This window comes from Daldinia childiae, assembly GCF_008694065.1.
Source record: "Daldinia childiae strain JS-1345 chromosome Unknown Scaffold4, whole genome shotgun sequence".
Classification (NCBI taxonomy): Eukaryota; Fungi; Ascomycota; class Sordariomycetes; order Xylariales; family Hypoxylaceae; genus Daldinia; species Daldinia childiae.
This window is the reverse complement of record NW_022984645.1, coordinates 3,230,270-3,257,704: the sequence shown is the minus strand read 5'-3', so window position 1 is coordinate 3,257,704 and position 27,435 is coordinate 3,230,270. Positions and strand designations below refer to the sequence as shown.

Below are 27,435 nucleotides of genomic sequence, written 5' to 3'. Positions count from 1 at the left end.
GGTATTTTTTTTCTATTTTTTGTTGTCTTTTTTTGTGCTTTTTTTTACATATATTATATGGTGTTGTTTTTGGAAGGAAATGCCAAGACTGCGCCATTACTTTTCGAGACAGGCTGACAGTGTACAAAAACTTGATGAAGCACAAGATCATGTATGATAGTAAAACCCCTGTTGGATTATCCATTACCGGCCTGGCATATTACCTATTATGTCACTCGAAACTGTACAAATCACCTATGCGGCTTAGCCAAATATGGGGATACAATACTAGACATATGTACTTCAAGGTACTTTGCAAGTCCATTGTACATAATTGTATATAAAGAACATCTGCCCACTCGTACTTCATTGTTCCGCTTTCCGCTTTGACATTACCTCTAAACCACCTACTTTTCAAACCTCTCCTCGTCTGTCTCCAGAGTACGAATTAAGGAGCAGACATAATTCTGTAGTTGCTCATAACAGGATGGCAGTATCACGAATAAAAGAGCCCTACTTTGGGCTGAAGGGTAAATGGCTGACCTTCTGGATCACTGTAAGTTAATACCACCTATTTCCTAATAGAAGAAATGGGGCTGATAATCGTAGCTCGCTTGCGCTACAGACATGACCCTTTTTGGGTATGATCAAGGTGTTTTCAGTAAGTAGCCATCGTACGAATGCTACATAAGCATATCGGTATTAACGCCTTGGCTTTAGGTGGTGTTGTTATTTCGAAAGATTATCTGGACGTCCACAACCTAAATGGCCCGGAGAATACAAGCATTCTATCAATCATTACCTCAATTTATACTATCGGTTGCTTCTTGGGTGCTATCACCGCATTTTATATCGGAGAGACGATAGGCCGAAAGAAAACTGTGCTTGTCGGTACAGCAATCATGAGTGTCGGTGCTATTCTCCAGACGAGCTCTTTCAGCGTTCCGCACATGATAGTCGGTCGTATCGTTACAGGGTATGCACCACTTGGACTTCATACGAATTAGTCATTAAACTGACCTATGGAATAGTATCGGCAACGGAATCAACACCGCTACTGCCCCTGTTTGGCAAACAGAAACCTCCAAGGTGGACAACAGAGGAATGCTTGTCATGCTCGAGATGGGCTTGAACATCTTCGGGTTTTCCTTGAGTAATTGGATTAACTATGGAATGTCATTCGTTGGAGGTTCCGTCGGATGGCGGTTCCCCCTGTCCCTCCAGCTCGTTTTCTGCATCGTTCTCTTCTCTACTGTCCCATGGCTACCAGAGTCGCCCAGGTGAGTGTTTTGTCTACATAAAAGCTTCTTAATACGTACGGTTTACTAACTCTGGCTACAGATGGCTGTTTGCACATGGTCAGGAGGACGAAGCGATCAAGATCTTGGCGGATTTGGAAGATAAACCGATTGATGATCCCTACATCGTCGCCGAGCGCGAAGAAATCGTCTTTAGTATCGAGTACGAGCGCCAAAACGCGATTAACTGGGGTGATCTGCTTCGAGGTCGTACTGAATCCGGAACTAAAACAGTTCGCCGACTGATCCTTGGCTCTGGTACTCAAGCTATGCAACAATTTGGTGGCATTAATGGTATGTACAAGAGCACATCTTATTCTCAATCCGTAGCTTATTCTATACAAATGCTAACTATGAGGTAGTGAGTAACCTAACTCGATTTTCAATGTCAATTCCCTCCGCTTCAGCATAAATTCAGAAAGAATGCACACTATAATATACCCCTTACACCAACTATTTTTGTAGGAAAGTTTTAGAATACTAACATAAACCAGATCATGTCCTACTACCTTCCTACCGTGTTGATCGAGTCAGTCAAGCTAGACGAGAGCATGGCCCGTCTTATTGCTGCTTGTGCATCGGTCGCTTACCTCTTCGCGTCTTTGGTGGCAGCGCCTCTTGTGGAAAGAGTTGGTCGCCGTATCATGATGATGGTTTCCACTGCAATCCAACTGGTCTGCTTCTTGCTTGTTACCGTCCTACTCCACTTCGCAGAGAAGCCTGGCTACCTTCACCAGATTGAAGTATCTAAGGCTTCCGTCGTATGGTTCTTCATCTACTACATGGGTTTTGGTTTAGGAATGTTGGGTATCCCGTGGCTGTACCCAACCGAAATCAACTCGTAAGTCCAAGATTCCATCTCGGAAATAACAACAACTTGCGAGATCTTCAAAATTAGGAACAATTGCTGACTGTTTATAGTCTTCCTATGCGAACCAAGGGAGCTGCTGTTGCTACCATGACGAACTGGATCACAAACTTCATCGTCGTCGAAGTGACACCCATCGGTATCCAAAAGCTAGGCTGGAAGTTCTACATCATCTGGACAGTGACAAACGCGCTATTCTTGCCCATCATATGGCTCTTCTACCCCGAGACGGCCAACCGTACTCTAGAGGACTTAGATGCTTACTACCGCGACAACCCACCCTTGGTCCTCCACAAAGACCGCGACTCTACCTCTGTCCGCCGACCCGAGAGGTTCGCCGAGGCGCAAGGCCGGGATATCGAAGAAGCTACCAAGCACCTGGAGAGGCACACCTCTGTTGTCCACGACGAAGGGGGTTTGAGCAGTTAAGCACCCGTTTGTTTTACGCATCCTCGGTCGCGGGGTATCATTGAGTACACGGGGTTCCTTATGAGGTATATCGGTGCGTCTTGTTCGTATGGGGTTCACTATGCAATGGTGTTTTGGGAATTTATAGCTGTATACCATAGGGTATACCATAGGGATACGTGCGCATGACTTGAGTTTCTGGGCTAGATATGATACCATTTCCGTCCATAGCAATTAAAATGGACTTTATAAAATAAACGATATACTTGTTATTTTACTGTGTTAGTGTCGAGTAGGAATTTTTAGTGATTGTATTTCGATGATGAAATTATCAACGTTTGTAGGGAGTATTATTTGATATGAGACGTGAAGATTCTATTGAATTATAACAAGGTTGTCAGGGTATAAGTGATACTAGTATGATACTTGTATGAATTAGGCATAGATCCACATAGAATAGATATATAAGGGGCGCTGCGCGCCCCTCGAAAAATAGTAGAAGGTCAAGCGTTAATAGATTTATACTATTACACGGCTATTATATAGCAGCTTCGCTGCTGCTTCTATCGTTTATTTTACGTATGACAGCCATCAAGGGGTATCTCTGACACTAGACATCCTAGATTACCTACCTAGACCAAACGTTCCTGCTGCTTAGATCTTGAAGATGTGAATTTACAATCAACGATACTCGAATGAGATTAAGGGAATATATGCTGTCTAGATTCATGTTCCGACCTACGCACCCTCTTGTCCCACTCCGAAATCCGTAATCATATTTTCCAAGTCGTGGCTTCCTGCATCTCTTGCAATATCCAAGGCTGTCTTTCCATCATTGCCCTTGATTGAAGTGTCTGCCCCTGCTTTTAATAGCTGTCCTAATACATGTGGATGTCGCATAACCGTTGCTAGTATCAATGGTGATTTGTTATCCTTGGCGACTGCATTGACATTGGCTCCTCGAGAAATCAATTCTCGTACCACGGAACTGTGTCCCTCTAAGGCCGCTATAGCTAGGGGGGTCAAGTCGTCTACGTTCCTAGTATCCAACTCAGCCTTACTATCTAAGAGCTCCTTTGCGCTCTCTAGTTGACCAAAGAATGCAGCCCAGTGCAAAGGGGATTGCAAAGAAGGCCTTTCACCTTTCATAGCTGCTCCGCCATTAATCAGCGATCTGATCGCTGAAGAACTGCCCTTGTGGACGCTATGCTGAGCCATGTACCTCGTATAACTTGCTTTATCGAATTCGCCTTGTATATTTTTCAAGAAGTACGCCGGCGCCCCGATGGCAGCGAGATCTAAGGGTGACATTCCATTTGAACCTCTTATGTTTACCTGGGCGCCTTCTTCGAGCAGCATATTAATGATGCCTGCATTCCTATAAATAGCTGCAAGGTGAAGTGTCTGCCAGCCATTCAAATTGTAGTTCCATGCAACACACGCCGGACCACTGCGCTTTATCATTGCTTTGACGATATCTTCCTGTTCCTTGATGATGGCAAACACAAGAGGGGTGAGGCCCCACCAACTGCGCTTGAGAATGTCCGCCCCAAGTTCTATTAGTCTTCTAGTAGTGTCCATATGTCCTTTTTCAATTGCCCAATGTAACGGAGCCCAACCTTGATTCGGGTGTCTTGCTTGGGCGACGTGAAAGTTCGCAAGGCTAACAAATCGGGCGCAATAATTCATAGCATTTGCACTCATGTATCGGGTCCGATCAGATGCAGTGTAGTTCTTGTCATCGATATCAATATCCGCTCCTTTCTTCACCAGATATGTGACGACTTCTGTGCATCCATGACGCGCCGCTGAGGCTAAAGGTGTCAAGCTGTAATCATTTTTCGCGTCTATAGCAACTCCCACATCGAGGAGGATCTGGACGATCTTCCAGTCATTGGTTTTGACTCCTTCATGCAAAGGATGCGGAGTATCCCAGTCGAATTTGAAATCGCGACGTTGCTTATGTTTCTCAAAGGACGAGACGGAGGAGGTTAACAGAGATTCTAATTGTGAAGGATGGTCCACGCGATCAGATCCTCTCCCATTTAGACCTGTCTCGATAGAAAGCTGAAGTACCGGTCCTATACTGTCAAGTCCATACTTCGTTTTACCTAGCTCCTCATCAGTTGGGCAACACGCGAGACAGTGTCTCCACCAATATTTGGCCGCATATAACAAAAGCGGAAATGGCTTGTAACGTGCATAGTCTTCGTGATCGCTCAAATTTGATTGATTGCCCGACTTAATATTCGAACGGAAGTCTAGGCCCAAGTTGTGCCCCGCCAACTTATTGACTTCCAGGTCAAAAACTTGAGCACTAACACGTTCATAGTAATGAATATAGGATAAGGACGAACTTAAGATAAATCGATGGGCATCGAGCTTGTCTAGGTGAAATTCAGGCGGTAAGGTATGTGGTCCTTCCAGGTATTCTTGAACGGTAAAATGAGAAAAGGAAACTCTGCCATCGTTATCTTCAAGAATCTCAGAATCGTCGTCGACGTTGGAAACCATAACCAAGCCGGCCAAAATAGATCGAATGTTGCGGATGTTGGGAAATCTCTCACGCGGATCGAATGAAATAGATTCACACTCCGCGTCTTGCTCGTTCCGAAATACGGCAAGTTCAGCGACCTCACTGAAAAGGAGTGGCCGCTTGGAATAGGCAAGCCACTTGATGATGGATATTACTGGCTGGTGGTGACGACGGTGGATCCTAGTCAGCATGACCTTATATGTCTCTTCAAGCCCCTCAGGCAGTTCTTCAAGGGCCTTATTTACTTCGACCGGTCGTCCGCATGACTGGAGGTTGATAATTTGGAGTGCAACCCAACGAAAGACACCACCGGCTTTCTCAATAAGCTTTTGTGTCACTCGAGCTTTCAAATCGTCTGTCCACCAATTATAGGTCCGCGAACTTAGCTCAAGGTCGAGGTAGCTCTTGATGTCTCGGTTAACTTTTTCAGATTCCATCATGATCCTGGTTTCATGCTGCATTTCCCGTTCGATCATATCTAGCCACCTACTAGTTATCATTGTACAATTGTTGCCATGCGGATACTTCCGAAATTCGTCCAGGTAGTTTAGAACCGATGCGCAGTTGTCTGGGCAAGAACACTCATCTAATGCATCAACCACGATGTAAGTTTGGGGTGACTCCTTAAGTAGCTCCCAGAATGTCTCCTCGACGCGTTCTATTGGAAGGTCCTCAGGTCGTTGATAGTTGCTATACAGACGCTGGAAGGCGACCGGAATGTGCCAGAATCCCCCTTTATCCTTATTCTCATGGATGAGAGATTGCACCAGCTGAGCTAGTAGAGCTTTTTTAAACTTCTCGACGCTTTGATTTTCTCTATCCGCGAAAGAGAAATAATAGTATAGTACGGTAACCTCAGAGTCTTTCTGAAGAAGATCAACTGCAGATGTACTTAGAATCGTCTTTCCGGCCCCAGCTGTAGATTAAAGTTAGCAGGATATTAAAGATGATATATCAACTAATGCAGGTGACTGACGTTTACCTACGAGCCATAAAGCCGAGTTTTTCTTGTTCATCCAGGACCTCAGAGGCCCTTCAATAAACCATCTGCTTTCCACTTTTCTACGGTTTCGGGCGTTACAAAAGAGTTGGGATGTATACATAGGACGTAGCCACTCGAGATATCGACCTTTTTCTTCTTGGGAGAGTAAACCTATATCACGTATAAGGATAATAATTTCATTTGATTGAATGTACTACGTACGGTTCATGGGTGCCCTGCTCGATACAAACATTTTCACCGAGTCTTTGACCAGACGCTCGTTTAGATAGAGCTCTGCTGCTGCTTCGATAACGTCTAGACGCTCAGACTCGCCAAGTTTAATGTCTGACATGCCTTGGGTAACGTTGAATCGAAAATACCTGCTGCCTACGCCAAGATGCTCATGGTGCTCAAGGAATCTTTTATGCGTTTTCTCTGTCTCGGTAGAAATATGTTGCAGGGTTTCCACCAACTGGACAGCATTATCCCCAAAGTTCTTTAGGTCTAGCAGACCAGTACCAATGCTGACTATGCATTGTACGCGCGCATTTGTAATAGCGTCAGGCCAGATCGACTTAGCCTCATCAAAAACTTCATAAATGGGATTGTTGCAGCCGAAGGCTCCGTCAACAAATGTCTGATTTCCGATTCTGATTGTGTCGAAGAAAGTTGCCGCAGCCGAGGTCGCTCGAGCAGCTTGCCAGATGGCACATCCGGCAAGCGCTTGAGCGTCCACAGCATCGGGTGTTTGGTACGACTTGATGAGAACAGGAGCGAGGAGGTTCTTAATAAAGGTGCAAACGAACCTGGGCTCCATGATTAGCATTATGTGATGATTTCAGAGTTTATCTATAACCACCCACACTTTACAAGAAGTCGTAGGGTCGTCAAGCATTTCCACCTCAGAGTCGCCAAACACTTCTTGAATTACATCGCGTATCGACCTCTCAAGTGCATCTGACCGAAATTTTCCCCGAATCTCCCACTTGTCCTTGTATCTTTGAAAGAATTGGAACCAGTGTCTCTTGCGCTGGAAGATGGCTGATGATAAAGTCATGTATTTATCAATGCAGGTCTGAACGTCCATTCGAAGGCGGCCAAGCATGATAGCGATTATTCTAGTCTTTTAGAATTTATTTGCATGAAATTGTCGGATTGGGATACCTACCCTCCAGTGCTTGTGCCTCCTATTAAGTCAAAATACTCACAAGGTTTCGGAGGGTTGGCTGGGTTCACCTGTCTCATCAAATGCTTGATAATAATCAAACTAGCCAGGCCCCGGACACCTCCTCCATCTATAAGAGTTAGTTACTTTCTAATGGAATGGCGGAAGAGTTGACGATTCACCTATGGAAAGGAGCTTGAGTGGAGGTAGGGTATCGTTCATTTCTGTATGTATTTAGATCTTAAGTTAATAGATTATTGAGTTTTCGTAACACTATGAGCAAGTTGTAAGAAGAAGGGAAAGAGGGAGAAGAGGAGAGAGGAAGGGGAAAACATAGCGAGAGGGGGGGAGGGGGAGGCAAGAGGCATAGACGGCTTTGAAAGTTGTCATGAATAGGCAGGCTGTAGACTAGTTGGATTTTCGCAATCCATAACCTCAACGTAATTGAGTCAAAATGATCGGTGGGTTACATTGTGGCTGTAGTTCAGCTTTACTACCGATATTACATGCATAATATTCATCAAATAAAATCCTCTTATTCCATTGGAACGTGATGTTTGATTTCATAGTGCATATGGCTAAGAAAGTAAATTCCAAATTTCATAAATTACCCATGTAACATCTCAAGCTGAAAAAAAAGTTTAAACAAAAAAGCTGCGCAATAATTCAATTATTACGCCTTTTATGATAAACTTAGATGTTGAAGAGTCCCCTTCTTACACCAAGCTTCTCTGGGCTCCTACATCCGTGGGGAGTTGTCAGAAATACCCCTTAATGGCTGTCATACGTAGAGTAAATGTTAGAAGCAGCAGTTTCGCTGCTATGTAGTAGCCGTGTAGTAGTATGAATCTCTTAACACTTAACCTTCTACTCTTTTCGACGGCGCTACGCGCCTTTTATATATCTATTTCGTGTGGATCTATATCTATTTCATACTAGTACCACCTATACCCTAACATGAGTTGTAGTGGTATTCTAACTGTTGATGTTGGAGCCATAAGGTTATGGGGTTTTATTATACTGTAGTAAAAGTATTACGGAACCCTTGAATTATATGAGCTACGTTGAGTAGGATACTGCCTTGAGTAAATACCTATTCATTATGCGTAGATAAAAAGCGCGTAGTATACTTAGAGGGAAAGGTGCGGTTTGTGTATAACGGGGGCGGCTTAAGGATTTTCTGTATAATGTGATTGCTTGAAACAAGGGAGAGAATGAATTTATTCGGGTTTTATTAGTTGAATTCTTACTCAAGCTATGCACCGAAGATAGACGCCTACCTGAATATAGATTTAACCAAGTATTTCTTGCTCTCAGCTCTGTATCTAGAAACTGAATCATCACTTTCAAACAGGAAAGGTTCAGCCTTGACAATAACAATGTCTGTCTAGAGCAAAGAAGCCATGTTATTCTATAACAAAAGCAACATGGTGGCTCGACTCTCTAGAATCTAAAATCAAGATACAGAAATATACTAAGGTAAATGAGCCACAAAACTACTTTAAATTTTCGCCTGAGAGGGATAGCCTGCAGTGACTTGGTAAGCAAGGGATAATAAACACGACAACTGCACCAACAAAGACGTAACAAATAATACTTAGTATTGGGAAGCACCCATAGCGTAATTTATTTTACCTGATCGGATTATTTATAGCATGTAGAATGTTATGACAATGTATAAGCGGTACACGTAGACCTAGTTGAAATCGCGCCTTTAGAGCCTTCTCGCTTTATTGTCCAACCTGTCCTCATGTAGAGGCCCCTAGGAGTGTGTAGCCTACATGTTATATAGCCTTCGAGTAAACCCCTCCCTTCGAACCGGATAACAACTTCTAAATTTTCAAAGTGTTAGAATTCTAATCTGTGCCTAGTTCATAATTACCTAACTAACTAAGCTACTGGATTGCAATCTTCTCTCATACCATGGGGTTACACACAAAACTACCGGAGGCGGTTGACGAAGTCGATGTCATCATTGCCGGAGGTATGAATCATTCGTCAAAGCCCCTAGGCCCGTAGAAATATACTAACAGATACGTCCCAAATTAGGCGGAACATCTGGCTGCGTCGTTGCCTTAGCCTTGCGGACGCGCATCCTGGGCTATCTATCTTGCTGATTGAAGGCGGTTCAAACAATGAGATGCCTACTATTGAATATGCTGCATTTTTCATGTCACATCTCGCACCCGATAGCAAGACGAACCTTTTCTATATGACAAAGTAGTCTTCGGAGGTGGCGGAAAGAGCTCTCATTATGCCGGCTGGTGGTGTGCTCGGGGGAGGCTCGTTTACTGATATGATGATGTATAGTCGAGCCCAGCGATCCGACTGGGGTTCGTGGGAAACGCTAGGATGGTCAGCAGATGACATACTGCCATATCTGAAAAAGGTAACTGTTCTTATTGAATAATGTTGATAATCCTTACTTAACACCCATTTCACAACTCGAAACATACCATGGCAAAGATGAAAAGGGTGTCCACGGCAATGACGGCCCAATTCATATATCTCGTGGCACATATATTTCGGCCAAGATTGCAGATGAGTGTATTGCAGCTGCAAGTAAACTAGGCTGGCCTGGGGTCGAGGATCTATCAGACTTCTACTCTGTCAATGCCTTGTGGAGAGCTAAACACTTTATCTCGCCTGACGGCAAGCGCAGGGATGCAGCATCATGCTATATTCAACCCCGTATTCGCGACGAGAAACACCCAAACTTGCATATACTTGTTGAATCGTAGGTTATACGTATCCCGTTGGACGAGAAGAAGGCTGTGGGAGTCGAGTTTAGGCATAACCCGCTCTTTCACCCCGATGATACTGATCAAGTCTCCCGTAGTGTCAAGACAAATTAGTAATTGCGTCTTGTGGGGCCTGTGGCATGCCGTCTCTCTTAGAGAGATCGGGTATAGGCGAGAAGAATGTCTTAGAATGTGCTGGTGTTCCGGTTGTAGTCGACCTTCCTGGTGTTGGAAATGGGTACGAAGATCACCACTTGGCACTCGCTCGGGACGTGCAAGATGCTTCCACAAGTTGAGAAGGGCGTAGTTGACTCTAGCCTAAGCGTGTATGGGGTCCAGGGCCTTAAGATTGCAGATCTTAGTATTGCACCTCGTAATGTGGCAGCGAACACTAACGATACAGCTTTGGCTGTTGGAGAAAGGGCAGCTGATATATTTATTAAGGAGTTGGCTCTGAACTCTGCTTAGTTTTGAAAAATTTCAGACAGGCTCTTAGTTACTAGATACTAACAGTTGCGAAAGAAAACATGTACTCTCTTTAATAATATGTTAGCAAAGATACTATAGGCCGTGAGATATATGGAGTAGGGTATCATATATGCAAGTGATGAGCTGAGTCTATCTGATAAAATACATCTTCCTTCGTATCCTAAAATTCCCTTCGTAGGCTATTTACTTCGTTTTACTCTATTGCAAGTTAGCCTCAATTTAATCCATACTAACCTAGCTATCCTAAGCTCGAGTATTATGGAAGATAACATACCTTGTGAGAGTTCCAGCTAGCAAACCGTCTCCGGACGACGAGAAGCAGTGTACCTTCGACAATAACAGCAATGACGAGAACAACTAGTAACGACTTTCCGTACGGGTGGATCCATCCGACATTCCCGTTTAAGGCACTGGTGCCAAATAGGGAGAAATCCCAGGCCCCATGGATGAGGGTAGGAAGACCTATAATCTGTGCTAGACTCGAGGTCTTCCCGCGAAAGTCCCGCCCGGCGGTGCCCAGGCCGATAAGTAGGCCGCCCATCAGATGCATGGGCGAACCAATAACTACACGCTCAACAATGGCTAGCAAAAGATGAGCAACACCCTTATTCTCCTGCACGGCTGCATAGATGAACCCGATGTTCTCGAAGGTACTGAAGCCTAGAGCGGCAGCGGCTGCCAACGTAATATAATTATGCTCATGTGTAATGCGCCCCCTGCGTCGGGCGTATGCTAAACCAGAATACTTGAGAAGCTCTTCCGGAATACTAGCACCAAGGTACGCAAACAAGAACATAAAAGTCCAATACTGCCAACTACTAGCAATCTGTCTCCTCCAAGCTAACGCCTCGGCATCTAGACTAGCGACTTGACTCTCACTCCTTGCGAACTCAGCGAGAAGGGCAGGCGCTGAGGACGGGAACAGCGCATAGCTGAATAAGTAAAATAAAAGGGACTGAACAACAACGACAGCGAAGACTCCAACAGTGCCGACAAGCACATACGTCCAAACGAAGGTCTCGATATCCGTCCTCTGGTCTGCGGGACGCGCACGGTCATACCGTAGCAGAAAGAACGTCGGAGTTAGGACGAACAGGGAAAGCAGTACTGTTAGGGGCGACGCGATACCGAGAGCGAGAAAGATGGCCGGTAGGATGACCCAGAGTAGGATTTTCGTGGAGCGAGAAAACTGATGTTTACTCGGCACCTCGACAACTTGAGGTTTTGCCTCCATCGTCAATGGCACACTCCAGGTGAAGTTCCCTAAGAAATATCGCGATGACTAGGACGATATCTCGGGTGGGGCTGTTCAGGGGTTTTCTAATTGCTTCTGCTATCCGTGAATGTAGGCGGTTGGTTGAGAAATTGTATTGATGAGAATTCACGAATATTAAATCTAACCGCCGGAATTGAGCTGGTATTTATTCACAAATTGAAAAGACGTGTTGTCGTTGCGAAGCATTACCATCTAAAGATGCCAAGACGATCAAATTGTGATCGTGACTCAACGGACTGGTCATAGCGATGAGTTCGCTTAGAACCGAGTGTGCATATACGCCGTATTCAACCACGCGATTCGTTCATCTCTCCGCTAATAAGAGGCACATCGTGATCTTCAAAACGAAAGAATCGTCGTTTAGAATTAACGGGTCATCTCATAAGAATTATGGATTAGTATAAGTCGGGGATTATAATCTGTGTTTCAATTAATTGAAAACTAGAAATGACGTAGCTCGTCTTATAATACGGGATGTGAAGTTATTAATAAGGAGTAAAAATAGGTAAAAATAAATATTCCATTAATTGTAAAAAGATAAAAATGGAATTAATTGACATTTGTTAGAAGCGACGCCTGCAGGATTCGAACCTGCGCTCCCGAAGGAAATGCCTTCCGGTATATCGTGAATATAGCAGGGCATCGCGTTAACCACTCCGCCAAAGCGCCTCGCTATTTTGTTCGGTGAACATTTGCACTAACAAATACCATTATTATTGTTAGTTCAATGTCCCGCAATTATAAAAGTGGGCACTACCCGAAATAGACCTTATATGGGTTATTCTAATAGTTACGGATAGTCGAATATGGTTACAGTTGCTGATCTCTACATGTGAAAGGTATGGATACAAATCCAAAGGTACCTGTTGGGCTATTTGAACATTAATTTGAATAAGACTACCTTATAAATTGGGAGCCCCTCCACAAGCGAAATGTGAGTTACATCATTATTCAAGATTGATTTATGAGGTTTAGTACCCAGTGAACTCTCGTGAACGATTATGGACAATATTCATTTCATCAATGACCGCGTATCCAGCGTGGTGGATGTGCGACTCCTCATAATTCCACTCGCTATTATTCTGTGGGTTGGTTATGCTGCTATATTTCGAACTGAGACTATCGGCAAAGTGGAAGAAGAACCAGCGCAACTCAAAGATCCTATCCCTTTTATATTCAACACTTTCCAAAATTTAACCAATATGGGAGCTTTTCTAGATAGGGCCATGTGAGATTCTTCGTCCCAAGCTGCTCAAATTTGCCACTTTAAACTAATTCTATTATAGTCCCTTGTTACGAGAGAGGAGAGTTATTAGGTTCAACTTGGCCTTCAGACCTGTCTATTGGATAACAGGACCCAATCTTGTCCAGAAGCTATTTGTCACAAATTCATCATTGAATTCAAATATAGTCCCTCTCATTCTTATAGATAAGTTATGGGGGGTTCCTAAAGAGGAGTCTAAGAGATTTGCAGACGACAAAACTGGTCGTTTGACGTCTCCCATACCAGGCACAATGTCCAGCCCAGATCAAAAGCGTCTATGGCATACGGAACATCAGATCTACGATAAATATCTCACCCAGCCTCCCTACAGCAATAAACTAGGCCAGCATTTTTTTGACGTGCTAGCGAAGCGGCTTGACGAATTCCCTACCACCGAGTGGACTACTATCAACCTTTTCAACTTTATAAGATATACTATACCTGAGTGTGCCGTTAACACCATGTTTGGACCTCGAATGCTTGAACTTAACCCAGGCCTTGTTGATGCTCTCTGGGACGTAGATGCCAACCTTGGGAAGTTAGTCTGGGGTTTACCTAGCTTTATTACCCCTCGGCCGTATAAGATGCGAGATAAACTGCGTGCCATGATGGCGAAGTACCTTAACGCTGCATGGGCTAATTTTGACTGGAATGGGCCTGATGCAGATTCAGACTGGGACGTTCACTTCGGTGCACGAGTTTCTCGGGAGATAGCAATATGGATGAAAGAAAACGACCTCTCGATCGAAACTGCCTCCGGCCACACCATGGCGAGGTTGTTTGGGTAAGTCCACACCCTACACTAGAGTAGCGCTATGTATATCGTGCTAATAATGTACAGAATCAATGGAAACAGTGTCCCGTCGGTGACGTGGGCCATAATGGAATCTCTGCAGAGACCTGGGCTTCTACAAGATTTACAAGTCGAAGCTCAAAAAGCCATTACGGTTGACGCAAATACCGGAGAACGCCACATTAATACGCAAAAGCTTCTCGCATCACCATTATTCCAGGCCATCTTCCAAGAGACCTTACGCATGCACACATCATTTATGCTAACACGAGAGGCTCGGGAACCTATTTCCATTGGTGGCTATCGTATAGAAAAGGGGTCGCTAATACAGGCTCCCACGGACGTAGCTCACTATGAAGAGGCTGTTTGGGCTATCAACGGCCACCCAGCGTCAGAGTTCTGGCCGGGGAGGCATATTCGGCTAGTGGAAGGGAAAGATGAATCCGGAAACCCTACCATGCAGCCAGAATTCTTCGCAAAGGCTCGTCCTAGTTCATTCTTTCCATTCGGTGAGTTCCCCCGCGGTCAAATTTACAAGTATAATCTATTACTACCACAAGAGTGTATTGGCTAACACGGTTGAATCACTAGGAGGAGGTAATGTGGTCTGCCCTGGGCGGCACTTTGCGAGGCAACAAATCATCATGGGCCTGGCTATCATAGTGTCTAAATTCGATATAGAATTCATCGAGTGGACAACTTTGGACGGCAAGAAGTCTGACCGGCCACCAAGAAACAGTAAAGACTTCGCCGGCACGGTATCAACGCCCCCGGACCGGGATATGAAGATTCGGTGGAAGAGGCGTTGGTAGGATGATTAAGCTTATCGAGCAATCTTAGATTTGAGTACATACTTGCAAGCCTCGGTATATAATCCATCTTCGTTCTAGCCTACTATTCAGTAGATGAATTGCTAATACCTACTTCATTATCCATACGTCTGATCGAGCCGGTCTACATACATCCACATCCAATCATGAGACCAGGAGTTGCACTCAATCTGACGAGATAATTGATTTGTATAACCAAACAAGTAATATCATTCGATATATACAAGATTCTATCCTACCTTCCCACGCTTCTGATGCATTGAGTTACATCACATAGTGGCAATGAAGCGGGCTGGTGGCCTGGAATGTCGAAGCATCCGGATGAATGCTAGAAAGAGGCGCATTGCAGGCGCATTGCAGGAGCTTGTAGGATGTAGTAGTACTTATTAATTGGGTAGCATTCGGTACAATATCCAGGCTCTCAGAACTAAACTAGTCATCCTTTAAATAGAAAGAGTCCTAAAGTGGCGGGACGTTAAGATCAGAATTATAGCCCGCCACCTCAACCGTAATGGAACGGTTTCTTTAACGGTTTTATTCCTGGGCATTCTATTGGACAACTCGTTGTGATGGAGGGTATGATGAACTAAGCGTCAGCATGGCTCCAGATGCAGTGCTACCTTTTCCCGACCTAGAGGGTCTTGGAGGGGTCGTCCTTTTGTCTGATGTGGGATCTCACATGTCTGGGCTCGTCGCCTTCCCGTCTCTGGGGTAGAATCAATAGTCCCAAGCAGACCTTAATGTATTCCTGATATGGTAAGTTATTTCATATCAAGATATGGGCGTTGTAGTCGAAGGAGTTCTGCATCGCCGTTGTGTTAGAGATTCCTAATCATTACGGCGCATTATATGTCAGAGACATTCTCGCGATACCCCTCCGTAAAAAAGGTACGATCCTATAAGGCAGGTCTGGTGCACCTATGAGATCACTGAGGTGGCTTACATTTCTCCCCCAAATCCCAAATCATACCCCCCCAAGTTTCATCCAGAGTTGAACTCGATTTCCTCTACTCTAATTTGACTGCTGTGCTACCGTCCATCGTCGCAAGATATGGCTGCATCTGTGCCTCTAGACGAACTGATCCCCTTTCCCACGGAGGTCAACGACACCCATAAGGTATACAGAATCGCAGCGGCCTGTATAGCTCTCTGCATTGTTACTACCGGGTTCGTCGTAGCACGCTTGACACTTCGAGCCCGATCCAAAAACCTGGGACCGGATGATTATGCCATCATACCGGCAACTGTAAGTTAACGACACTCCGTTACAGACGATCGCTTCTCATTTCGGATAGATATTGTACATCGGCTGGTCGAGTCTAGCAGCCTATATAAACCTCAATGCGGGAGTCGATAAACCTCTATGGGAAATCACCATAGCGGAGTATTCTCTATGGTATAAGGGAATCGTAGCGACGGCATGGCTATACCCTATAATGTCAGGCACGATCCGAGTGTCTATCACCCTGTTCTACCTGCGCATATTTGGACACGGTAACAATGTCACGATCAGGCGGATTCTATATGCGTTTTTAGCCTTGCAGGGTGTCTACGTCGTGGTCTTCTCTATTACACCTATTTGGGCTTGCCAACCACTCTACTGGGCATGGGACCCTCTACAGCATCCTCTACACTGCAACGATTTATACTATACGTACTCGACGATCGGCCTCTACAGCGTTAGCTTAGCGTACGACGTCGTCTTGCTCCTATTCCCAATATACCCGGTTTTGAAGCTCAATATGGGCTGGCGAAGACGTATTGGTATCCTGGTTATCTTCATGTTGGGTGCAGCGTGAGTAGTTCCCCTCCAGAGTATTCGAGCAGAAACTTATATAAAATTCAGGGCCAGCATTGCTGCTGCATTGAAGTTAGCTCTGTTTGTGGACGGCATTCGAAGATTTGTGGTTACGGATCCCGTCTGTTAGTATTATCAAGACTTTTTTCATCTTGATCCTGTTTATCTAACAGAAGTTCTTAGTTTTCCAATACCTCGCCTCCCGCTTTATTGCCGGGTCGTTCGCTGGTTACGGCGAGACATTCTGGATTCCATCTCAAGTTGAGCCTACTGTCGCCCTCATTGGAGCATCGCTGCCAGCACTCGGCCATTCTATGAAGTTAGTTGCAGGACGTGTCACGAAAGTGTGGTCTAGTTTAACTTCGACTTCGAAGACTACGACGTATGACTCTCAATCAAACCCACCGACGTTTGGCCACAAGCAGACACCTAGTAAAGGAGGATTTCAGCCCCTGAACGAATCGCAGATCGAGCTACGGGATACAGGAAGGTCCAAAGTCGATAGCCGCGCGCAATCTACCGATAATAGGAGTTATTATTGATTTTTGCGAATTTAGGCATCACGTCATACGGCCCTGGAAGTTGTCGTATCATGTAAATCTAGCGGCTCGTCAACCGATCCTCTGTATTATAACGCGGCGTTTCCCGCCGATATAGATGATAAGTCTTGGGCCTAAAAACAATTGGAAGGTGTATATAGGAGTTGAAAAGTTATAAAAAAAGACAATGTAACTATACAATTTAACGAAGTTATCTACGAGAGAGAAATGACTATTGCCAAACGTATCCGCTCAATCAATAATAGCACAGAATACGAGTCTTCGTTGAATAATCTTGAAATTCTGTTCACCCTCAAGACCGGTTTTAGACTACCTCTCATACAATTACGATGAGCAAGGAATTGAAAACAGGTTAATGTGTCCAAACAGTCTCAGGTCTGCTGACAGTCAAGGACAAAAGGACATCTTAATGTATTATTGCCTACCTACCTAGGTTAGGTAGGAATATATCGAATAGCGCGCCAATCAAGTTAGATGATACAGTGCGAAATTAATATTGATACGATAATGTTACATTGAGATTGGGTATATCTACAAGATGGGTAGATCCTCCAACTTACGTGCATATGAGCTGGGGAGTTAGGACGGAGGCTAGTACTTATCCATAACAATTAGAAGTCCCTTGCCTACGGCACAGTGCTTTAATAATCAAGGTCATCATTACAAAATATAACATAATGAGGTATTTAGTCCGTGTTATCCGAAGGGGTGGAATAGTAGGCTGCATTGCATGTAGAGGGTGACAATAATCCGACTCGTCGCCTACACTACCTAAATAGACAGGTAGCAAAACGCGTGGCCTAGCTCCCCGCTCCGGAGAATTGCGGCAGGAAATAAGCACCTGCGTGTAAAAAAGGGTGGTGGTATTTGCAGCATTCGGACAGTACTAACTAGGTGAGATGAGACGCTGGCATCATTGAAAAAGATAGAGGATGTTGTAAGACCGGTCTAGAATGTCCATAGAAGGATTCTAGCTGCAATGTACTTTCGTAACTCGAAAAAAGGGGTGTTCTCCGGGGGGTTGTTTGAGATCATGGCATTATCTTTCATAGCTGAAGCGGAAGCTGAAGCTGAGGCTAGCCTGCTTGCGGCCTTATAATTGCTGAAAATCGTATAGGTAAAATGAACTAGCTGGTAGGATCGGATTGCGAGCTTGAAGCGATTTTAATAGATGGTTTTAAAGTCCGAAGTATTAAACTCTTTGAAAAGACACTCCTTGAGTCCTTGAGTAGATCTTGACTTAATTAATCGCTGTTCTATCATTGTTCTAAAGAATATTCTATGCTTCTATGCATCGGTGCTCCAATACGATTACATAGCCCAGCCACCTCTTAGTCCTGCATATTTCGGTAGCATCTCAACGTCCAACGGGCTAGAGGTTGCAACCCTATTGGTTTAATCCAGGTAAGTGTAACACAACATCAATATCGGTACAGCACAATGGGAGAGTTACTAATGACCAGTCGTTAGGATAGGACAATTGCATAACGTTGCATTTAGAGAGGGCCAAGAAAGACGTTCTCTTTCTAGCTTTAGGGGCCATGGCGGTGCTCTCCAGTATTATCAGTGCATTATCACTGCTGAGCATTGTCGGTTCTAACATAGCGCTCGCCGATTCTACCTCACATATAGGCCCTTACCTTGAATCTCGTGACAATATGAGCGAAAAATTCCAAGCTTTTTACAAAAGCGTAGGCTTGTCGGAAGCACAAGCTGAAACCCTAAAGGAGAAGTATGGTACGGAAACAACTGATGCAAACTCTGTTGAGGCAGCTTGTACAGCGGCACAACTCAGTCTTGGAGCATCGATAGTTGATACATCTCCCCTGAACGAAACAGTGGTGGGCGAAAACTGGTAAGTTCTACGCAGTCTATTCATCATTCTAGTCCTCATACGTATCTAGGTCCAAAGCATGTGTCGCCGAACCTTACTGCATAGTCCAACCGAAAACAGCAGAAGATGTATCCAAGGTCATCAAAACGATTAGCTATTACGGCGTCAAGTTTGCCGTTCGCAGCGGTGGTCATTCTCCCAACCCTGGATGGTCAAGCGTAGGACAAGGAGGAATTCTTGTGGACTTGCAAAACCTGAATCAAATCGACCTGAGCTGCGACAAGAAAGTGGCGAGTATCGGTCCCGGGGCTCGATGGGGTGAGGTGATCTCAACTCTAGACGAACAAGGAGCTATGGTTATAGGTGGGCGAGTTCCCAGCGTCGGTGTAGCAGGAGTTATACTAGGTGGTATGTTATAAGCCCCTGTTGTTCCTAGGTATTTCTAACACTTTTAGGGGGCTACTTTCATTTTACAGGACAGTTTGGTACTGCTGCCGATAACGTGAAGAACTTTGAGGTATGTTGTACTCCTTGATGAATATGCTGAGCAGGTGGCAACCAAGTCCTAGGTCTCGGCTTAGATTTCACGTACTAAATTGAACTCCAGATTGTCCTATCGGATGGCACGATCACTAATGCCAGCTCTACTTCCAACCCGGATCTCTTTTGGGCTTTGAAGGGTGGTGGGCCTAACTTCGGAATCGTAACTCGATTTGACCTAAATACCGTACCCGTAAGAGGGATCTGGTATCAGGCGTCGGTATACTCGGTCGATCAAGCTGACGTTCTTTTGGACGCTTATGCCAAGTGGCAGGAGAATGAAGGCGCAACCGATCTCAAGGCCACCGTGGGTCTTGGTATTTCTCTTGACTCCATCAGCATTGGCCTAGTATATTCGGAACCAACAGTGGATCAACCAAGCGCGTTTGCACCCTTTAGAGACATAGAACCACTTATGGTCGCTGTTCCACCAACCAACGGTTCAATTTCTGCCTTAACGGCGATAATGGCTAGTACTGGAACTGGGTCAGACCGGTACGTACCGATACTTCTAAAAACTATTTGGAATAGGGACTAACTAATGAAATTGTAAACAGCCACGATTACCGAGCTGCTAGTACCCGTATCGACGCCCAACTTTACAAGGACGTATATGCCTTTTGGCGAGAGAAGGCTCTTGCAGTTCGCAACGCCACAGGAGCCAACCAAAGTTTCACTATCCAGCCTGTTCCTAAGAATGTTGCCATACAGGGAGAACAGAAAGGGGGAAATCCAATGAATATCCCAAAAGAAAACCATGGATGTAAGTTTAACCTCTTCTAAAGTATACTGTCGTATATAACTTACCTAACTAATAATTACTAGGGTGGACGACAATTGTTGATTGGAATGACGAGAAGGACGATGATCTAGTAAGATCGGTCTCGATCCAAACCAGCCAGAAATGGAAGGAATTAGGAGACGAGCGAGGCTTATCGCTACCATTCACCTTCATGAACGACGCTTCTCGAGACCAGAACCCGCTCGCGTCGTACGGTACTGAAAATGTCAACAAGCTGAAGCAAATTTCCCAGAAGTATGATGCTTCGCAATTATTCCAGAAGCAACAGAACGACGGGTTCTTACTTTCTAAATTGTAAACTATAATTTCTAATCTATTAGTTAAGTTATATTAGGAGACGCCTTCTAGATGGCGGTTATAGATAATTGGATCGATAGGATAATTTATTAAGTACTTTTTGCATTTAAACATAGCATATAAAGAGTGTCGAACCAGTGACAAATGTATTATTACGTTATTTACATTGCAACCATTCCCTATTTTGGCGACATATTTATGTAGTAGTATGATTTCCAGGTAGTTAGTCGCAATTTCCGTTGACTTGGTTCATGTCGTCTCTACTTGATAGCATGGATCTTGATTCCAAATAGACACGTTTTAAAGGATTGTGATAGTAACTCTAACATACTTCGTGAATGTCACTCTTGCTGCACTTGGGGTTACACAATCCTACTCTTTTGAGAGGAAAAAAAGTTGGAAGCGAGAAATCAACCATGACAAGGGGGAAATTTAAACTTGTTTAACGACCTGGAAAAAAATGAATTGCACGTTACGAATCTAATACGACCATAATATGGAGGGCAACATTAGCCATGTATAGCTCCGTAAATATCATATGTCATTTGTGAGAATCTTGGTAGTGTCACCGCCTTTCACATACAGAAGACACCACAGGTTACATGATTCCAACATGGTGGGTTGCACAGCCTAATATACTTTAAATTCAAGGCCGTGTCACAACGGCTGGAGTATGTAAGCTTAAACGGTCTTATAGCTGAATGCACTGCTACGTTACGAGTTGAGTTCTGATTTGACAGTAAAACTGTCCCAAGCAAATACCCCGCGTCAGCAGCATCTAGAACATTGAAGTCCTACCAGCTAATTGACGTAAGCCCTTATTAAAAGGTACCTTAAAGTCTCCCCCGGACATTAATTACCGGATATAGCGGACTTCCACGGATGTTTCCGGACAACTTAGAATCCTAATTGTCCGTTTAAGGTAGGTCTAGGATCCTTTTAACTCCTTCGAGATGTAAAAACCTGTTAATTATTTGTAATTCACTAATAAACCTGGACCTTTCCAGGATGAGATCTCAATAAAAACGGCTAGATCTTGGAATATATACGATTTTGAAAGGTATTGTGGCTTTTTTACTTCCTGTGGGTCAGAGTAAGCACTTAAGCAGCATCCCGAACAAGGGACTCTCGGACTCCAACGTAAGCAAGCATTCTGCAATTCAGGATCTCAACAACGTATGATGAACAGTATGAACATTGGTTTAAAAATAACTAATACCTACTATACGAATTCACGTATGTTTTGTACACGGAAACCGTTCCTATCGCTCCTTTTCCCATCACATCATGGGATTTTATAACCCCCCGGGACCAACCTCTGGAACACCAAGTCTGGATCGTACTCACGTTGTATCCGCCGGAACTTCCGAACGTTATTTGTGCCGTAATGGTCGATGACTTGCTGATCCCAGCTTGCATCGTTCATGAAAATGTACCGTAGAGAGTTACCGGTTTCCTTTGCGGCAGCTTGAACCTCATCGATCAACTGCGTTGAGCCGCTATGTACTACATCATCATCATCTGGCCACAACCAGCCAGAATCAACTTTGAACCAAGTCTGGTTGACGGCCGTTAAACCTAACGCGTTACCACCCTTTGCGTTACCAGCCTCGATGACACTGCTGGATATTGGCTGTATAGAGAAGGAGGTAGATCCCGCAGTAGCCGAGCGGATTTTGTCTAGCGCCTTTGATGTAGTTACAATAGACCCAATCTTGTCATATAACTCCTTGCTCGGGGTTAAAGTGGTAGTAAACCAATCGATCCTGTACCTGCATTAGAATCCGCCTCAATCAACTAATGGGGTAGGAGTGCAGTATGCTAATATACGAAAAGGGGCAAGACTTGGCATGGTAACCTCGGTGACGAGGACTCCATTTCTTCAAGTTATACGAAATTGATTGGAGTTGTAAATCGTCAAATGGTGCTGAAGGAATTGGCAAATACGTACCTCGGTGGGAGCTGTGCTTGTGCTTGTCCGCTAAGGAATTCCGAGAAGGAACTGATCGCTGTAGTGTCGAATGTAGTGTTGATGTGGTAGAACGGCTCGAACGCTATAGGATTCGGCTCCGGCTTCAGGTAGATCAAGCTAAGTATAACTCCAAACGACTCGTTAATAGGAAACCCTTGGAGCATCAGATTTGCGTAAGGGTCCTTATTTGGCGCTGTTTGATACTTGAAGGCGGCAGTAAGTAGTTCCGGAACGTCTGCCAGCGTGTACCCTCTTATTCCACCCCAGACTTGCTGGACAGGATATGTCGAGAGCTTGAACGTAGTTACAATACCTGTTGCATGTCTTAGCTAGGTAAGTTTTGAGGGGTAGGAAACAAACGCACCAAAATTGGAAGCTCCTCCTTTCAAAGCCCAAAACAAATCTTTATTGGTGTTTGCATTGGCATGGACGAAAGACCCATTAGCTAGAACAACCTAGTAAGCAGTTAATATCATCGTATGTCATAAACTCGGTAAATGTAGAATCATACCTCGAATTCTACCACGTTGTCACAAGCTAGACCGTAGAGATCAGACAAATAGGAGAGGCCGCCTTTTGGTTTAGATGTTAGTTGTTGTTCTAAGTTTGGAACTGTAAGACTCACCTCCAAGAATTAGCCCTCCTACACCGACATCTAATACTCTTCCGCCAACAACGGTGACATTGAATTGATCAAGCTGCTTGTAAACATTCTCCCATTTTTGACCAGCACCAATGTTGGCCACATTATTCTCAGCATCGTATTCTACGGCATTGAATTTCGAAAGATCAATTAAGACCCCTTGATCGATATTTGCAGCTCCAGGCGACGGGGAGTGGCCTCCTGAGCGCACAGCAAAGCTGACATTGGCATCTACCAATTTAGGAATAACCTTCTGCAAGTCTTCTACAGACTCCGGCTGAAAAATACAGGTCGGCGTCTTCCACGCAGTTTGAGACCTTACAGTGTTAGCTTCCGTAACTAGACATATGTTCTGCTAATAAGCTTACCAATTCTCTGTTCTTAAAGTAGAATATTCCGTATCATTAGGAAAGATGATAGCGCTTCCGAATGCATTGTCGAGTTGTTTACATAACGGAAGACTGGACTCATAAGTAAGAGCCACCCCTAGGCAGTGTGAATAAAGTGAGCCGAAAGCGGCTAGGAGGGATAGCTGCTTCAGCATAATGTCAGAGTATGACGGCTGGCAATAGTGAACAAGATGGCATCAACCTTTACTAATGAAAGGCTGTCCTACTTATCGAAATGTCTTGGAAGACCACTTATGGGGATTATCTAATCACCTCGCATTCATTGTCCTAAGTTAGCGACCTGCTCTTGTAGTAGCTCGTGGCTGTTGTAGAGTGCTGGGACTGCGCCTTGGTTGAACATTGGGATCATTGAGCAAGATACACACCCATCAGATCAGTGGGACCACTTAGGGGCCATCCACGCCACTATGCACTTATAGAAACGGTCAAGATTAAAATAAGAATAGATTGGGACTATAGACGGGCCATGTAACCAAAACTGATGTATCTCAGTACCTTGGTTTTTTGGGGGGCAGGCATAGATTTACAAGATTGGACTAGGTACGACTACTAGCTTGTTCAAACCTCGGCATCAGGCTTGATAGTTGAATATTTAAGTAGGTAAGTATAGCTACCTTTTCCAGAAGCCAACGATGTTGAAGTATGAACATGGTTTCGAGTCTCCTCTTTAAATCGACACTACGAAAAGCCCAACTAAGCTCGAAGCGCCAGCTTTCCGCCATGGCAACTAGTGAGCTTCACGAGAAAGTACCTTTACAGGAAAGTACCGGCAACGACGGGCTGGGCCAGCAATATGGAGGTGGTCATACGGGTAAATGGGTTAGTCGCCTCCCGCCATCGGTGATTCCGTACATACAATTGGCTCGGCTTAGCCCCCCTGTTGGGCTTATCCTCATCTATATTCCGCATTTCCTTGGTATTCTCCACTCGGCCATCCTGCAGCAGGGCTCAAGTCCCGCAGCCCTATGGACTGCCGCCGTCCTACTTCTTGGGGGCAGTTTATTCTGTTCCAATGGCGCACATAGCTGGAATGATTTGATCGATACTGCTGTCGACAAGTTAGTTGCTCGCACTCGCAATCGTCCTATTGCTCGAGGTGCCATCTCACCCCGGGCTGCCTTCATTTTCACCGTGACGCAAGCCGCTAGCGCCGCAGTATTCCTTCTCGGCTTTCCAAAGCAGAAGGTTGCAGCGTATTGGGCAGTACCGAACATCATCGCTACGATATACTACCCCTACGCGAAACGTCATACCTATTTCGCTCAGTTTGTTCTAGGATTCTGTCTTTCGTGGGGGGTTTTCATGGGTGCTCTGGCGATGGACGCGGATCCCCTGGAGAATTATTCAACTGCGTTCCTGTTCCTTGCATGCATCCTTTGGACGGTTATCTACGATACGATATACGCACATCAGGATGTTAAGGATGACGCCAAAATAAACCTAAAGAGTATGGCGGTTTTATGTGGGAATAAGACGAAGCACTTACTTTGGGTCCTTTTGAGCGGCATGCTGGGTCTGCTTTCTGCAAGTGGTTACCTAGCCCAGATGGGACCCTGGTATTACATCCTGGCGGTTGGGGGCTGCTTCGCGTCCCTGGGAATAATGATCTTGAATGTGGATCTCGGAGATTCCTTAAGTTGCTGGTTATGGTTTAGATATGGATTTTGGCTTGCCGGGGGGTCAATGACAATTGGGTTACTTTCGGAATACCTACTAAGATTGTAAAATAAGGGACTTCTTAGGTATAAGTTCAAGTTACGATGGAACCTTTACAAGGAACTTAGGCGTCCGAAGACGCTCCGGTAGCAATAGCACTATACGCATTTGGTAAGATCAATAGAAGGTGTTGTTTAGTTGACAGGGATGAATTTCCTCTTTAAACATCGTTATAGAGTCGCATATATCGTTTAGGAATAAAAGCCCAATTTTTAGAAAATCTGGATACCGACAGCTGCATCTAAGTGGTATTTCTTCAACACGTGCTGAGCTTAAAAACAGGTTCTTTTTTCCAGTGGAACCTACAACGTCGTAATATTATGCTATGTACCTAGGTACTTACATATATGTAACGGTCTCGGTAAACAACCTATAATGAGAACTATTTTGAGGTAGTTATATAGATCCTGAAGATACTTAGGTACATGGTAATATTTTAGTTTCCTGAAAAGGTATGCGGGACATCACTTGGCTCGATGTGAATGGTCAATATTTTATGGGGAATATGTCCTAGGTGGTATTCATTTACGGTATGCAAACCGTTTTTGTTCGGTGACTCGAAATCTCAGTTTGATATCACCGTTATTGTAGGACCCCTTTTTCATTGGTTTGTAATAACATGTTGATATTTCTCAAGGTCAAAATCCCTTCGGGTCCTTCTAGCTTGAGATAGGCTTCCGAATATCCCCCGAACTCATTCATTAGGTCATTTGTAGGTTGTAGCTGTCTTTAGCTTACCTACCCTGTCTCGCCTCTCTAGGTATCTAGCTAAGACAGCACGTTCAACATGATAGGATCTGTTCTTATCACAGGGGCCAATGGGTCCCTTGCAATACACGCTGTTGACCATCTCCTTCGTCATCACCCAGAATATGCTGCTATCTTAACCGTACGAGATGTTGATGACGCCAACAGCAAGAGACTGCGTGAGATAGTATCGAAATACCCAAATGCAAAGACATTTATCCACCAGCTTGACCTTGCTGACCTCTCGGCCGTCCATGATTTCGCCAGCAAAATTGAGAAAGGGGTAGCTGATAACTCGTATCCTCCACTTAGCGCCATCATCGCCAATGCGTATTATTGGAATCTCGTCCGCGACCCTGAGCTCACAAAAGATGGTTACGAGAAGACCTTCCAGATTGGCCATATCGCCCACGTAGCTCTAGTGCTACGTCTCTTAGGGAGCTTTGGACCGGAAGGAGGAAGAGTTGTACTTTTTTCGAGCGATGCACATTGGCCTGGCAAGAACTCATGTTAGTATCTCTCTTCGTATCATCATAATCCTAGCTTGTCTTCCGGCATAGTCGAACTCCCCACGTTTTCCGCGGGAACCGAAATTTTAGCTGCCGCCTAGTTTATGCCGAATCACCAGGCCGCGACTAACGTTATCAATGTAGTGGAGAAATATCCACCACAAATCCCAGAGGACCTCGAACAGCTCGTTAAGGCCGATATTGGGGCCGACAAGACAGGTTTAGGATTCCAGAAGTATGCGAATACAAAGTTGGCAATTGTGACATGGTCGTATGCACTGGATAGGCATTTGAAGAAGGTTAGTACCTAAACTATCTGAGAATGATTGTGGTCTATTATACCAAAGCTACATACAGATAACTACATGCAGATAATTAACCTGACTAATTCTTAATAGGACCCGAGTTTAAACAAGATCACAGTAGTAACAATTAACCCCGGGAACCTGATCGACTCACGTGCGCTTCGAGTTAACACTCCAAAGCCCTTCACTTACATGCAGAAGTTTGTTCTTCGACCTCTTCTACCCCTGATTCGGCTAAAAGATCATACGGCGCGCCTCTCGGCCCCAGCCGGAGCAGACGTTATCGAGCTAGCCGTTGACTCAAAATACGTGGGCCAGGCTGGTTATTATACTCTTCTGAAGAAGGATGAGAGTTCGCCGGAGAGTAAAGAGGAACTGAAGCAGGAAGCACTATGGACGAAGAGTTTAACTTGGGCTAAGATCAATAAGGAGAACACTTCTTTGGCCCTTGACTCTTAATACTGTAGCAATATCTAACCCTTGAGATGATTGATTTTTAGCGGGGGACTTAAGCAACTATGTAGAATGCCATAAGTTTAATAATACCTTAGGATTGATTCATATCATTTTTATCTGCGTTTAAACATAGCTGTAACTAAGTTGTGACTGCCTAGAAAACCGGTTATATACGAGACTAATTGTTTAACTCGAGTGCCTACGATCTGCAAACCGT

At 44.6% G+C, this 27,435-nt stretch overlaps 8 protein-coding genes across 8 annotated transcripts; 5 read left to right on the top strand and 3 right to left on the bottom strand.

The window, feature by feature from the left end:
* Positions 1–881: 881 nt before the first annotated feature.
* On the top strand, positions 882–2,574 carry GL218_05178 (Sugar transporter STL1; the record flags this gene model as incomplete). The annotated part of the gene is made up of 5 exons (XM_033581824.1): positions 882–955; positions 1,011–1,259; positions 1,321–1,571; positions 1,812–2,118; positions 2,199–2,574. 5 exons carry the CDS (start codon positions 882–884, stop codon positions 2,572–2,574), a joined length of 1,257 nt encoding a protein of 418 aa, XP_033435806.1.
* Positions 2,575–3,291: 717 nt separating this feature from the next.
* GL218_05177 (Ankyrin-2) lies at positions 3,292–6,897 on the bottom strand (the record flags this gene model as incomplete). Its single annotated transcript, XM_033581823.1, has 2 exons — positions 3,292–6,005; positions 6,294–6,897. 2 exons carry the CDS (start codon positions 6,895–6,897, stop codon positions 3,292–3,294), a joined length of 3,318 nt encoding a protein of 1,105 aa, XP_033435807.1.
* A 3,825-nt stretch (positions 6,898–10,722) lies between these two features.
* Positions 10,723–11,700, bottom strand: GL218_05176 (uncharacterized protein; the record flags this gene model as incomplete). Its single annotated transcript, XM_033581822.1, has 1 exon — positions 10,723–11,700. The coding sequence occupies one exon, from the start codon at positions 11,698–11,700 to the stop codon at positions 10,723–10,725; it is 978 nt and encodes a 325-aa protein (XP_033435808.1).
* A 1,557-nt stretch (positions 11,701–13,257) lies between these two features.
* Positions 13,258–14,611, top strand: GL218_05175 (Cholesterol 7-alpha-monooxygenase; the record flags this gene model as incomplete). The annotated part of the gene is made up of 3 exons (XM_033581821.1): positions 13,258–13,790; positions 13,848–14,308; positions 14,391–14,611. 3 exons carry the CDS (start codon positions 13,258–13,260, stop codon positions 14,609–14,611), a joined length of 1,215 nt encoding a protein of 404 aa, XP_033435809.1.
* A 1,069-nt stretch (positions 14,612–15,680) lies between these two features.
* On the top strand, positions 15,681–16,969 carry GL218_05174 (uncharacterized protein; the record flags this gene model as incomplete). Its single annotated transcript, XM_033581820.1, has 4 exons — positions 15,681–15,875; positions 15,925–16,424; positions 16,476–16,552; positions 16,611–16,969. The coding sequence occupies 4 exons, from the start codon at positions 15,681–15,683 to the stop codon at positions 16,967–16,969; spliced, it is 1,131 nt and encodes a 376-aa protein (XP_033435810.1).
* Positions 16,970–18,645: 1,676 nt separating this feature from the next.
* On the top strand, positions 18,646–20,461 carry GL218_05173 (Bifunctional solanapyrone synthase; the record flags this gene model as incomplete). Its single annotated transcript, XM_033581819.1, has 6 exons — positions 18,646–18,842; positions 18,892–19,229; positions 19,277–19,338; positions 19,429–19,856; positions 19,919–20,124; positions 20,187–20,461. The coding sequence occupies 6 exons, from the start codon at positions 18,646–18,648 to the stop codon at positions 20,459–20,461; spliced, it is 1,506 nt and encodes a 501-aa protein (XP_033435811.1).
* A 1,284-nt stretch (positions 20,462–21,745) lies between these two features.
* GL218_05172 (Bifunctional solanapyrone synthase) lies at positions 21,746–23,619 on the bottom strand (the record flags this gene model as incomplete). Its single annotated transcript, XM_033581818.1, has 6 exons — positions 21,746–22,226; positions 22,412–22,745; positions 22,797–22,887; positions 22,944–23,005; positions 23,058–23,392; positions 23,444–23,619. The coding sequence occupies 6 exons, from the start codon at positions 23,617–23,619 to the stop codon at positions 21,746–21,748; spliced, it is 1,479 nt and encodes a 492-aa protein (XP_033435812.1).
* Positions 23,620–24,127: 508 nt separating this feature from the next.
* On the top strand, positions 24,128–27,221 carry GL218_05171 (4-hydroxybenzoate polyprenyltransferase, mitochondrial; the record flags this gene model as incomplete). Its single annotated transcript, XM_033581817.1, has 4 exons — positions 24,128–24,932; positions 25,996–26,457; positions 26,602–26,756; positions 26,856–27,221. The coding sequence occupies 4 exons, from the start codon at positions 24,128–24,130 to the stop codon at positions 27,219–27,221; spliced, it is 1,788 nt and encodes a 595-aa protein (XP_033435813.1).
* Between the last annotated feature and the right edge of the window lie 214 nt (positions 27,222–27,435).